Here is a 13,373-nt window from a genome sequence, read left to right as displayed (position 1 = left end):
ACCGTTTTGTTGGTGCAGGAGCTCAGGCCAGCTTAAATGAGCTCCTGGTATGTGTTTATCTCTGCTCCATACAGAATTAATGGCTCTGCTTTTTTTTTTTAATATATAAGCTGTTTTGTCAGGCTGTCCATATCAAGGGCTGTGCTGGGTAGCTTTTGGATCACTATGACCCAGAACACCACACAGAAAGAAGCAAGGAAAGACAAAGTGTTTTGATTCACAGTTTCTAAGGCTTTATCCATTCTGGCAAAGAAGGCATGGAGAGCACCTCAGTTTACATCACTCTAAACCGGTAATCTGAAGATGGGAAAGCTGACACTCATGCGGCTGTCTCCTTTTCCCTTTTCCTTCAGGCCAGGCCCCTGGTTCACGGGACTGCAATCCATATGCAGAGTGGGTCTTTTTCCTTCTGGAAATGCCCTTACAGACACACCCAGAGGTGTGCCTTCAGCCTATAGATGAGTCTATATCCAAGCAAGTCAAGAAGGCAGATCAACCAGTATGAGGATATAGTCAGCTTAAAGTCACAATAGTTTAAACGTGTGTGTAATCTGAGGCAGCAGAGCCTGTGTCTGAGTCCTGGTCTGCATTTAGTGTCTTACATTAAGCAGCTGTCATTCACTTGTTGGCAATGCTGTTGTCTTTTAGTAGTAATGCCTTTTCCCCCGGCTACATCTTCCTGGATTTTACGTTTGTTATCTTAAATTTGCATAGTTGTTTTTGTTTTTGTTTTTGTTTTTGTTTTTGTTTTTTACCTACTTGACAAGTTGTTGAGCCCTTGTGGAGTTTTGCTTCTAACCAAAATAACAAGGTAGTCCTATCTGTTCCCATAAGACATAAGTTCCAATCTAGACAAAGCTATATAATATAATCACATGAAAATCCTGTAATCTACATTTTTAGCTTGCTCACCCAGTCATACATCTTCAGCGCTCTTTCCGTGTCATCCAGCCCTTATTTTCCTCATAAACATGTAACAAGCATTTTGCTAAATGTTTTCCTGAAGTCAGACAACAACGCTAGCACATATTCCTGCCTTTAGGTGGAACAGATTTCTCATGATAACCTGTCTTGATGCTCCACTACATTATATTCTTTGGATAGATATGATTAAACAGGGCCTACATAAGGAAGAAAACATTTCCTGTTAGGTTAGCTCGGAAATCATTCTTTTACATCTGGCTTTTTTGGGGGAAGGGAAGTATAACAACAATGCAAGTTGAGTTTAACTTAGCTTTTGTTTATGTTATTAAAAAAAGACTGTGTTTCCTGATTTCAGTTTAAATATAAACAAGGCTACCGGAAACAACTGGGACACCATATTGGATTCCAGAGTGTACAAGATGACCCAAAGCTTGTGCTATCAATGAATGTAGCCAAAATGCAGAGTGACAGGGAGTACAAGAAGGACTTTGAGAAGTGGAAAACCAAATACACCAGCCCTGTGGACATGCTGGGCGTGGTGTTGGCCAAAAAGTGCCAGGCTTTGGTCAGTGATGCGGACTACAGGAACTATTTACACCAGTGGACGTGCCTGCCGGATCAGAATGACGTCATCCAAGCTAAAAAAGTCTACGAGTTGCAAAGCGAGGTCAGTGTCCATCAAACTAGGTAGCTTAAAATTACTCCACATGTTAATAGCTGTTTGTGTGGAGGAGAAAAAGAGAGATTGGAAAGAGGAATTGTCATTAACCACCTAAGACATACTTGTCTGTCATGTGATATAACAGCATCCCCTAGCCATGGTGAAGGTGAAGACGGGATTTTGATGGCTTGTTTTATCTTTTGCTAGAACATGTATAAAGCTGACCTTGAGTGGCTGAGAGGCATAGGATGGAGTCCCTTGGGTTCTTTGGAAGCAGAAAAGAACAAGCGAGCTTCGGAAATCATCAGTGAGAAGAAATACCGTCAACCTCCAGACAGAAATAAGTTCACCAGCATCCCTGATGCCATGGACATAGTTCTGGCAAAAACAAATGCCAAAAACAGGAGTGACGTGAGTATTTCTTTAGAAATGGACGGAATCAGTTATAACCTGTCATTTAGGAACATTCACTTAGCGAATGAGTAGAACACAGACATCACCTCGTCTCATTTAGTACAACGTAATGTTTTATATTGGCTTGATCTATCTGAATTGTCAACCACTTTACACTAAATAATTAAATGCAGTTTATTGCCAATCTTAGTTCAACCAAATTTCCTTACTTAACAAAATATAATAAAAATTGTTGAATGTGATTTTTTTCTTTGAAACCTAAAAATATTAAGGACTTATGTATTTTTTATTGGAACATAACGAAGGAAAGAGAGCAATTCTGAGAGCCTTACACAGTGGAAATGTTATAAAGAAACAGATTTGGGGTTGTTGTTGTTTGCCACAGAGCCACACCTCCCTTAAAAGGTTTTATTTTCTGAGGATAGTTGCCTAGCATGCATGAGGCCCAAGGTTCAGTTCTCAGTACCACAAAAGTATACTTGTTTTAAAGACAAAATGATCATGATGCATTTAGTCTAGCTGGATCAAGATCATGTGTATTCCATGGCATAGTGAGTATGTATTCTGCCTTTAGTGTTCCTCACTAGCACAAGCACCAATGCTTGGCGTAGAGCAGGGACTTAACAAGTACTGATAGGATGAGGTAAAGAAAAGCAGCTATGTGCAATGATTTTATACAGACAAGAGGTAGACACTGTTGCTACTCAGCCTAAGCTTGAACATTGTCAGTGCATATATTAGTTCTTAACTGATACATAAAGCTCTATTTTACAACTGATAGCCATGGCTCCTCTGCTCCTAACCAAACACAGACAACCATTTTGTTTTCCAAAAGTTGTAGCAGGTGCAAGCCTGCCAGTCTCTTCCTGTCTCAATCTCCATTTCTTCTCTTTTTGTCTTTGTGATACACTTTGGCTACAAAAGATGGACGAACAAGCAAGCATATTTTAGGTTTAGTTTTGTTTTGTTTTCCTCCTGAACATTGTCCCTTTCTTAGAATCTTAATTTCTTGGAGAAAAAAGAGAAAGAAAGGAAGGACGGAAGAAAGAAAGAAAAACTCTGAACCAAGAAGATAAGGGAAAAGACTAGACTGTAAAGCTGACCAGTTTGTGTCATAATTGCAGGGATGCTGAGCAAGTGTGAGCAAGTCTGTGAGGGCTTTGCACACTCGGGCACAAGCCAGACCAGCTAGGGTCCTTGAGCATCTTATTTTGAATGTACTGATCTAATTAATATTGGCATTCATTGTACATTCTGTAGGGTCAAGGTGGCATTTAATATTGAGGAAATCATCTAGTTTCGTGGCTCTCTTCTGGGATACTTCGCCCCGTGGCAGAAATTTTACAGTACCTAGGAGGCTTTTTCCCCTTTGCTTGCCCAACTTGGAGGTGGTGTGCTGCTGGCCTCTAGTGGCTAGGAAGCAGGCATGGCTACTAAAAATCCCATAAGACTCTAGACTGTCCCTTACAACCAAGAGCCTCCCAGTGTGTAACACCAACAGTTACACCGTTCTTACCAGAAAGATTGTTAAAGAGCTTGAGTAAACACATATTAATGTCAACGAGCCTTTTTTTCAGCTTGGTCCTGAAGGCCTAATTAACTTCTCTGGACCTTCTTCATGATAGGACGCATATTCGTACATTACAAAAGTAGCAACCCTTTGAATGCCCCAGACCATACATCTTAAAGGGAACTTGGCAAATATAAGGAATTAATGAATTGTTGAAAATGTTTATACTGGGGAGATGGCTGGCGAGACGGTTCAATGAGCCTTGGAGCCCACGTGGTGAACGAGAAACCACTCCTGCATGTTGTCCTTTTGCCTCCCATGTGCAAGCCACAGTACCTGGACCCTATACACACACACACACACACACACGTGCGCGCGCGCACACACAGACACAATGTTAGAAAATAAAAAGGCATTCAATTTTACTACAAATACTCTTTGTACTAAAAAGGAAAATATGGGCTGGAGAGATGGCTCAGAGGTTAAGAGCACTGGCTGCTCCTCCAAAGGTCCTGAGTTCAATTCCCAGCAACCACATGATGGTGCAAAACCATCTATAAGTGATCTGGTTCCATCTTTTGTTCTGCAAGTGGAGCACTGCATACATAATAAATTTAAAAAATTTTTTAAAAAAAGGGAAAATATTCCCCCTGGCTGTCTATGGAATCGGGGGTCACCATTGCATTTTACTCTGGAGTATTTTCCCACTGTCTCTATGTCACCTTGTATTTTCAGGGTATCCTTGGGATGATTTACATCATGTCTTTTTTGGGGGTACAGGTGGGACTTGGGGTAGGCTTCAAGACACGATTTCTGTGTGTAACAACCCTGGCTGTCCTAGACTCACTTTGTAGACCAGACTGGACTTGAACTCACAGAAATCCACCTGCCTCTTCCTCCCAATTGCTGGAATTAAAGGCGTGTGTCACAACACCCAGCTTCAAGAGGAAGACACATACCGTGCCCTCCTCAGGCCCAGGACATCAAATTGTCCTGTTGCTGATTGTTTGAACTCTTATCAGTTGCTTAAAGTGATATTGCCAGATTCTTCTATTGTTGAATTAATCATTTTATCCTTTGAAAAAAAATAAAGACAGAGTCTCAGTATGTATCTCTGGGTGACCTTGAACTCATGGAGATGCCTGCCTCTGCCTCTCAAGTGCTGGAATCAAAGGCATGCACTGTACTACCTCATTTGGCAAATTATCATCAAATGCACCAGGAGTAGGGCTCAAAACTTGTAATTGATAAATTTCTTGTTGATAAAGCTTGATACTACATAAATATCCTATTTTTCAAACTTTCACTTTTAGTAAATTGCTGAGATTTTTCTTTTAATTTGGGTTCCTATGGTCTTCTGTTGAAGACAGATTTGAAGATGGGTTTAGCACATTCAAGAGATTTTTTTTTTAATTTTTAAACTTCTTTTTGGAAATCCCAAATTCTCCATCAGTTTACTTATCCTCCAAAATAACTTAAATAGTAAACCAAATGAAAACTAAGACTCTCTGGTTCCTAGGCATAATTTGAAAAGATCATTTTTAGATAAGGCAAATTAAGCACTAAGGGAGATTTTGATGGCCTAAAAATTGGAAAATGCTATTCTATTTGATAGAATCAATAAAGCTTTTATTTCATATATTGATTTCTATAGACAGTAGTATCTGTAACTACCAAAAGGTGGTCCATAATCTCTATTCAGATGAAAGTCTGTCTATTCTCTGCTTGTATTGTCATCTTGTTATCAATTATAATGTTCAATGCATGTGAACTTAATAAATCCCATCTGAAGCGAGTGGTTATAATTGAACCTGACGATAGCACTGATAAAATTGTTATTTCTCATTTTAGAGACTTTACAGAGAAGCTTGGGACAAGGACAAGACTCAGATCCACATCATGCCTGACACTCCTGACATCATTCTGGCTAAGGCCAACCTAATCAATACAAGTGATGTGAGTTTCCAAGTGCAGTGTGCCTTTTCAGAAAGCTCTGCTAATCACTTCTATGTCAGTGAAGTTGTCTGAAAGTTCTTTTGAATTCCCAAGTCATTTTAATTAGCAGACTATGAATGACTCTGATTCCAATTTAGTAGGGATTTTTGCACACCCAGTGTTGGTGCTCCCTAGCTCAAGCAGCATTAGAGCACAGGTCACTCTATTTTTGCATTTCCTTATTACATGAATTATCATAATGAAATATTTATACCATTCTCACTCTTTCCTCTGTGGGAAGAAACAAGTCTTACTGGATCCATATTGTTTACAATGTTTCGTGCTCTACAAATAGATTCTAAGTGAAATTTTGAACAAATAAATAGGCAATCTATTGGAGGAAAATTTTCCTTTGCTGTCAAATGCTAATCCTTCAAATGTATGGATATAAAAATTAAATATTTACAGCAAAAAATCTGAACCCCAATAGAGTGATTTTTAATGTTAAAGAATATATGGGGTAATACTACAAAGACTAAAATATGAACAAAAGTCAAACATCAATCAATAGGCAGTGGGATTCTAGGTGAAAAATACATTTGAATATATTCTGAATTATTCAGTTATGTCACAACCTGAATGAGCAAATTATAGACACTACAGTTTTAAAATTCAGTGACGTCTTCTTTTAACTGCACAGGACCATCTTACTTCCAGAGCTCAGTCTGCCTTTCAGTGGCCCTGTAGACTGAGGTAGACGCTGACTCATGACGCAGTAGTTCCATGAAGGGAGTAAGACTGAAAGGCTTTCTCTTCTCTACAGCAACCTCTAATGAAACACAGCATTAACTGGAAAATACCACCACAATGACCATCCATTTCTCTGTCAGTTGGCTTCTGCCTCATTCTCTAAAGTACTTGCATAAAGAGCTGGCATTTAATTTTGTGTCTTTGGTAATCAGAGCACTTTTAAATTTACAACAGGATCATTAGCAATTCATAGACATAATATCAATTGCAGTGGAATGGGGCAGAGCACAGACAACTCTCATGGACTCTTCACGTATGCAGTACATTGGCTTCACTGCTCTGCTTACTCATTGTACTCTTTATGGGGAATGGTTTTCCCAAAGTGACTGTCTTCCTCTCTCGACAGAAACTCTACAGGATGGGTTATGAGGAACTGAAGAAAAAAGGTTACGATCTCCCTGTCGACGCCATTCCGATCAAAGCAGCGAAAGCATCGCGGGAGATTGCCAGCGAAGTAAGATGCCATGCTGGAAATAGTGATTTGATTGTAATGAGTGTAATTTTAAATTGAGCAAAAAATCATCTACGGGATCACAAATTAAAACAGTGATGATCCCGGACAGGCGGTGCAGGGTAAGGATAAGACCAAGGGTCAGTTTATTATGTATATGATTTGTTCAATATCATAATGAGTGAGTTCACCCAGAAGCAAAAAGAGTCAAATGGTACATACTCACTTATATCGAAACACTAGCCCAAGGGGCGTGTCCTATGAAAGTCTTCACTTACCAGGAAAGTGGGTCAGAGGGGAGGACATGCTATTGGGACTCTAGGTGAGAGAAACACGGGAGAATGGGGAAATAGAAGGATCCAGAGGGTCCTAGAAACCTACACGAAGAACATTATGACGGGCAGATCTGGGTCCAGGGGTCCTGCTAAACTATGGCACCAGCCAAAGACAATATGTGCAGTAAACTTCAAACCCCTACCCAGATCTAGCTGATGGACAGGACATTCTCCACCATTGAGTGGAGAGTTGGGACTGACTTTCACGCGAACTCTGGTGCCCCATTTTTGACCAAGTCCCCTTGATGGGAAGGCCTGGTGGCATTCAGAGGAAGGATAGCAGGTTACCAAGAAGAGACTTGATACCCTATGAGCCTATACAGGGAGAGGAGGTCCTCCTCAGTCACAGTCATAGGGGAGGGGAGTAGTGGGAAAGCGGGAGGGAGGGAGGAATGGGAGGATACAAGGGATGGGCTAACAATTGAAATGTGATATGAATAAATTAATAAAATATTTTTAAATGTATATGACTTGTGGTTAAATTTAGCCTTTACTCTTTCCTATCAAAAAACAGAAGTCTGTAGCTCTACAGGCTTAGCAAGATATTTATAATTAATAGGTTTTAAAAATAGCCACAGGTGATGACAAAAGTTAATTCTTTAAAGAAATGAGATATACTTTTACTCCTTTAGTACAAATACAAAGAAGGCTTCCGGAAGCAGCTGGGCCACCACATTGGAGCCCGGAACATCAAGGATGACCCCAAGATGATGTGGTCTATGCACGTGGCCAAGATTCAGAGTGACAGGGAGTACAAGAAGGACTTTGAAAAGTGGAAGACCAAGTACAGCAGCCCCGTGGACATGCTGGGGGTGGTGCTGGCCAAGAAGTGCCAGACCTTGGTCAGTGACGCAGACTATAGGAACTATTTACACCAGTGGACATGCCTGCCTGACCAGAATGACGTCATCCATGCCCGGCAGGCCTATGACCTCCAGAGCGATGTGAGTCTAAGGTTTTCCTTTCTTCAGTGATACATTCTGTCTCCTTTCCTAAAAGACTGAGTTTATACACTAATGCCCAAACTCTGCCTAGCAATCTAAACAACATTATTCTGCAAAGAAATAGTCTACAGTGGAATATTCTGGATAGCCAGTCTAGGCAATGAAGAACTAAGTCATTCTATGTACATTTCTCTCACTTGGCAAAACATGCTTCTAATCTAAGTATTTCATTAAATTTCCAGGAAGTCAAATGTTAAATATTACAAACATAAACTCCTATCTCTTTGTGAATTACGTGTTCACATTTGTGACCTGTCGCTTGAAATTTCAGAATTTGTACAAGGCTGATCTTCAGTGGATGAAAGGCATTGGTTGGGTGACTTCCGGTTCCCTTGAGGATGAGAAAAACAAGCGAGCCACTCAGATCCTGAGTGACCACATTTACCGTCAGCACCCCGATAAATTGAAGTTTTCCAGCCTTATGGACTCCATGCCAATGGTTTTGGCAAAAAATAATGCTATCACCATGAACCATGTAAGTCCTTTCTCTACCCGAGGGAGGTGTTAAATGTTTCTGGCAGGAGTGGGGGGGGCACTGTTGCTGTAGAAAGAAGAATCACATTCAATTCTTCTCTATAACATTACGGCGTCTCTAAAGGAAGCTGCTTTTTACTGAGACATTGAAAGCTGAACACAGCCCAGAGTGGATTCACAGATCCTGGCTTCAACGTGTTCATTACTGTCCTGTCTTCTTGTTGTTCTTAGCACCTCTATACAGAAGCTTGGAATAAAGATAAAACCACCATCCATATTATGCCAGATACCCCTGAAGTTATATTGGCTAAACAAAACAAAATAAACTACAGTGAGGTAAGCAATATATTTGTCATATGTGATATATTTCCTTATATTATTGCATTATAAATCAAACCTACCATTATTTATGTCTGTTGCAGAAATTATATAAGCTTGGCCTGGAGGAAGCCAAGAGGAAAGGCTATGACATGCGGCTCGATGCCATTCCTATCAAGTCAGCCAAGGCCTCCAGAGACATCGCGAGTGATGTAAGTACTTGGAAGTGTTAGGTATGCCTGGGAAGTTCTCACCGTAGCCTTGGCTCCATCATCCCTTTGTCTCTCTTAGATTTACACTGGATCAAGCTACAAAGTTAAAATTGTTGCTAGTAGTTTATTACCTCAGCAAGTAGCTTGAAATAAGGATACTGAACTTGTGGCTTCGAGCTATCCATCAGCTGTAATAATGAGTGTTTCACAGTTGCCCACTGCATGCTGAACCAAAGGGCTGCATACTTAACTGAAGTTGGGATCATTTTTTTTTTTTACTTCTCCACGTGATATATTTCTTATTCTTACAATCACAGCTTTTTGGGAGAGTCCTTCAAAACTTGATGCATGCCATATGAACGAATGCATCTAAGCAAATAGGCTGTGTCACTTAAAGTCCAGCCATCCACATGGCCATCTGTCTGTCTCAGCCTCCAGTGCCTGGCTGCAGATATTTATTTGCTTTCTTAATGCAGCATACACATGCGCTTTGGTCATCTCCTCATCCCCTGCAACCATCCCCTTTTTCATTCTTCTTTCGTTAAAAGATGGTTTTGCTCACATTGCTAAAAGGTTTTATTCATGTTTTTGTTCCTGAGTCAAAAGTGCATTGTTATTTTGTTCCCAAAATATACAAAGTTTTAAAAACAAATGATCAACATGGCAGAGTTTAATATTACTGCACAACTATGTGATGACAAGCCTACTATAATTAAAATGCATGTTCATAAAGAATGTTAATGACATAGAAAAATGCTTACATAATACCTGCAAAAAGCAGGCAAAACCCGTTAACTTATGAGTCATATTCTAATTATATTCTTTCATACACATACACCACGAAGAGCTCTGTGTAGTAAAATAATATATTTGTTTTCCTTTTCTTTTTAATATTTTGTCTATTTGCTACATGGTATAAAATACATATACTGTGTATTCAAAGGAAATCATTACGTTTAATGAACAGGGTAATTCTGTCCTAGTGGATGTATTTTTCTAAAGGTCAAAGCAGATTACTAGCAGTCTTTTTCTTCTTGTAGTTCAAGTACAAGGAAGGCTACCGGAAGCAGCTGGGCCACCACATCGGAGCCCGGAACATCAAGGATGACCCCAAGATGATGTGGTCCATGCACGTGGCCAAGATCCAGAGTGACAGGGAGTACAAGAAGGACTTTGAGAAGTGGAAGACCAAGTACAGCAGCCCAGTGGACATGCTGGGGGTGGTGCTGGCCAAGAAGTGCCAGACCTTGGTCAGTGACGCGGACTACAGGAACTACCTACACCAATGGACGTGCCTGCCTGACCAGAATGACGTCATCCATGCCCGGCAGGCCTATGACCTCCAGAGCGATGTGAGTGCTGATGATCATAAAGATAGGAAACAGTGAATTTATTCCACAGAAGAAGGTTTAAGTAGGCAGTCCAGACCTCACCTGTGCCTGCAAGTGTGGGAGAGCATAGCACGCCTACTCTCCTTTTGAACGCTTATCCTTAGCATCCATACAAAATAAAGTGGTACCTGAACCTGCTACCTACTAACTCGTACTTTTAAGATCCTTACTTGATTTTATGTCCTCTCACTAAAGATGCGTTCCCAATGTGGAGACAAATATTTATTGACTATTTGTGCCAACAGAATATGTACAAGGCAGACCTCCAATGGATGAGAGGCATCGGCTGGGTGCCCATTGGCTCCCTGGACGTGGAAAAATGCAAAAGAGCCACTGAGATCTTGAGTGACAAAATCTACCGTCAGCCCCCAGACAAATTCAAGTTTACCAGTGTGACTGATTCTCTGGAGCAAGTATTAGCCAAGAATAATGCCATCACTATGAACAAGGTGAGAGGTCAGAGGTCAGGGAAGCCACGTGGGGTTGCTGAGGCAGAATCCACGAAACAGGAACATGACTGAGGAAAGGGTTTTACACAATAAGACATCTGTATCTATCCTTTATCCTTTCCTATTTCCCTAATCTATTTATCTATCTAATGTGGCATTCACATTTTATGATTGACTTCAGTTACTATTTTTTTCTTTTTTTTTTCAGTTACTATTACTTGGCTTTGATAAAATGGTCTATTTTGTGGAAAAATAATCATTGTATAAAAATACTCTTACTTTTTAAAATTTGTACATGTTTTCAGATTATTAGACTATATATTCCAAATATATATTCCACCATGACAAGTATGTAATATTATAACATTTACGTAAAATGCCACACTCTTGTCTCCTTAAGTTTGTAATTTTTTTATGATCTTGACGCTCCTGTTGACTAGTCATTGGTGTTTTTCCTGATGAGTGTGTCTCTCCTTTGATAGCGCTTGTACACAGAAGCCTGGGACAAAGACAAGACGCAGATCCACATAATGCCAGACACACCGGAGATCATGTTGGCGCGAATGAATAAAGTCAACTACAGCGAGGTGGGGGTCGATGCCAGTTCTTAGGCATCTGTACTGTTTTGGTTTTGGTTTGCTTGTTTTTTTTTTTTTCATGTCAATCAATCATTCCATGGAAATATAATGATAAATGACAGCTTTGTAAAGAACAACTTTTCCTCAATTTGTGAGAAAAGCAACATTTTTCATTTCTCAATCGCTATCATAAATGCTAAACTTTTAAGATGAGTTTACTATTTTTGGGTAATTTTTGCACTAGTTACAAGAATTAATGGCTTCAGCAATAATCATAAGGAGAAGTACAACATTTTTGTTCAACTCTTTTTTTTTTTTTAAAGCATTTCACTTTGCATGTATGATATTTTGTCTGCATATATGTCAGTGCACCCTGTGCATGACTAGTGCCCACAGAGGCCAGAAGAAGGTGTTGAATCCTCTTGAACTGGCATTCCATATGGTCACTGGTGGTTGTGAGCCACCATATGGGTGCTTAGGAATCAGACCCAGGACCTTTGGAAGAGCAGTCAATGCTCTTAACCACTGAGTTAACTCTCTAGACTGGTTCTCAAAGGTTGCAACCCCTTTGAAGGTCTAATGTCCCTTTCACAGGGGTTGACTAAAACCATCTCCATATCAGATATTTATATTACAATTCATAGCGGCAGCACAATCACAGTTATAAAATAGCAACAAAATAATTTTGTGGTTGAGGAATTGTATTACAGGGTCACGCTGTATTAGGAAAGTTGAGAACCACTGCTCTGCCCCTCTTTTATTAACTTTTGAAGTAAAGAAATTAAAAACAGAACAAACATATGTCTCCCCTTCGTGCTAGTGCAAAGCTTCATAAATATGGCTTCTATGTTTCTTATGACTTCTAAAGTATAGGAATGAAGCCAAGGTCTAAAAATCTCAGAACCATCAAACTGCCAGGTTTATACAGGAATGAGCCTCTTTCTTCTTTGTGAACATGAGATCATGTGTCCCCACTTTAGAACCTGTGTCTTAGGTAGACATAGGTGTCAGTCTCCTCACCTGGCCCACTCACAGGATTGTGCCGCCTTTTTTTAAGAATGACCCATGAGAAGGAGCCTATTTCATAAATCAATCTATTTGTTCTGGAAATTTCCATTGAAAAGTGTTTCTCTTATATTTATCTCTGAAAATCCCCAAAAGTCCCTCTGAAGCTGGCAGTGTACACCAGTGTGTACAAAGACACAGAGATACCCACCAGTGTCCTTCCCTGCTGGCCTCCCTCCCCACAAGTTCCCTTTGCAATCTTAGCATCCCCACATCCTAAGACATCCTTTCAGCTGGTCAAATGTGGCTCCGACTAAATAAAATACTATGAATGAGTTATTGAGTTACAATCAGGACTGCTGGGTTTCATCTCTCAGACCTGTGGCCAGCGTTTCTGCACCCTGTTGGAGCACACTGGCTGCTGTGTAAACGCTAGTGCATGTTCTTGAACCCCCTTAGACTCTGAGGCCTTTCACAGGGGCTGTCGTTAAGTTACATTTCTCCTAGGCAGTATGTGTGCATTTGTAATTTCAGTCTAGCCCATTGATTGATAGTCATCCTTATATAATTTCTTTCTCTTAGATTGAGGCTATAAGGTTAAGCCTGTAGAGTTCTTTGTGAGTCTAAGATTTTGACAGAGGTGTATTACCTTTTCCTCTGAGCTTTGTGCCACCTGCAAGTTGAACACTATTTCTCTGACAGGACAAATCAATAGAATATTAACTTTCTACACAATGTAACTTAGAGACTTTAGACAGAATTACTGGTCTAAAGTCATTTTATTTGGGGAAGGCAGACTGTAGTTGTAGTACTTGTATAACTAGCTTTTAATTGTCTACCAGACTAAAAACATCAAGTCTTCTGACGATTCTGGAACTTTTAAGTCTGTGTTTCCGGAAATT

The 13,373-nt window shown here is 40.1% G+C and overlaps 1 protein-coding gene across 23 annotated transcripts in view; it reads left to right on the top strand.

Moving 5' to 3' along the window:
* Nucleotides 1-13,373, top strand: part of NEB (nebulin) — a 200,884-nt gene that overhangs the window by 73,117 nt on the left and 114,394 nt on the right. For 22 of the 23 annotated variants that reach the window (XM_084798870.1, XM_084798871.1, XM_084798882.1 and 19 more), the window contains 11 exons: nt 1,280-1,591; nt 1,793-1,996; nt 5,361-5,465; nt 6,601-6,708; nt 7,673-7,984; nt 8,316-8,519; nt 8,750-8,854; nt 8,941-9,048; nt 10,089-10,400; nt 10,685-10,888; nt 11,371-11,475. In XM_084798870.1, the coding sequence (XP_084654996.1) occupies nt 1,280-1,591; nt 1,793-1,996; nt 5,361-5,465; nt 6,601-6,708; nt 7,673-7,984; nt 8,316-8,519; nt 8,750-8,854; nt 8,941-9,048; nt 10,089-10,400; nt 10,685-10,888; nt 11,371-11,475 (2,079 nt within the window). The remainder of the gene's footprint in view (nt 1-1,279; nt 1,592-1,792; nt 1,997-5,360; nt 5,466-6,600; nt 6,709-7,672; nt 7,985-8,315; nt 8,520-8,749; nt 8,855-8,940; nt 9,049-10,088; nt 10,401-10,684; nt 10,889-11,370; nt 11,476-13,373) is intronic. The other variant, XM_084798874.1, reaches the window with a different exon arrangement.

This window comes from Acomys minous (assembly GCF_964271855.1).
Source record: "Acomys minous genome assembly, chromosome: 10".
In the NCBI taxonomy this organism is placed as follows: domain Eukaryota; kingdom Metazoa; phylum Chordata; class Mammalia; order Rodentia; family Muridae; genus Acomys; species Acomys minous.
This window is presented reverse-complemented; position numbering and strand designations above follow the sequence as displayed.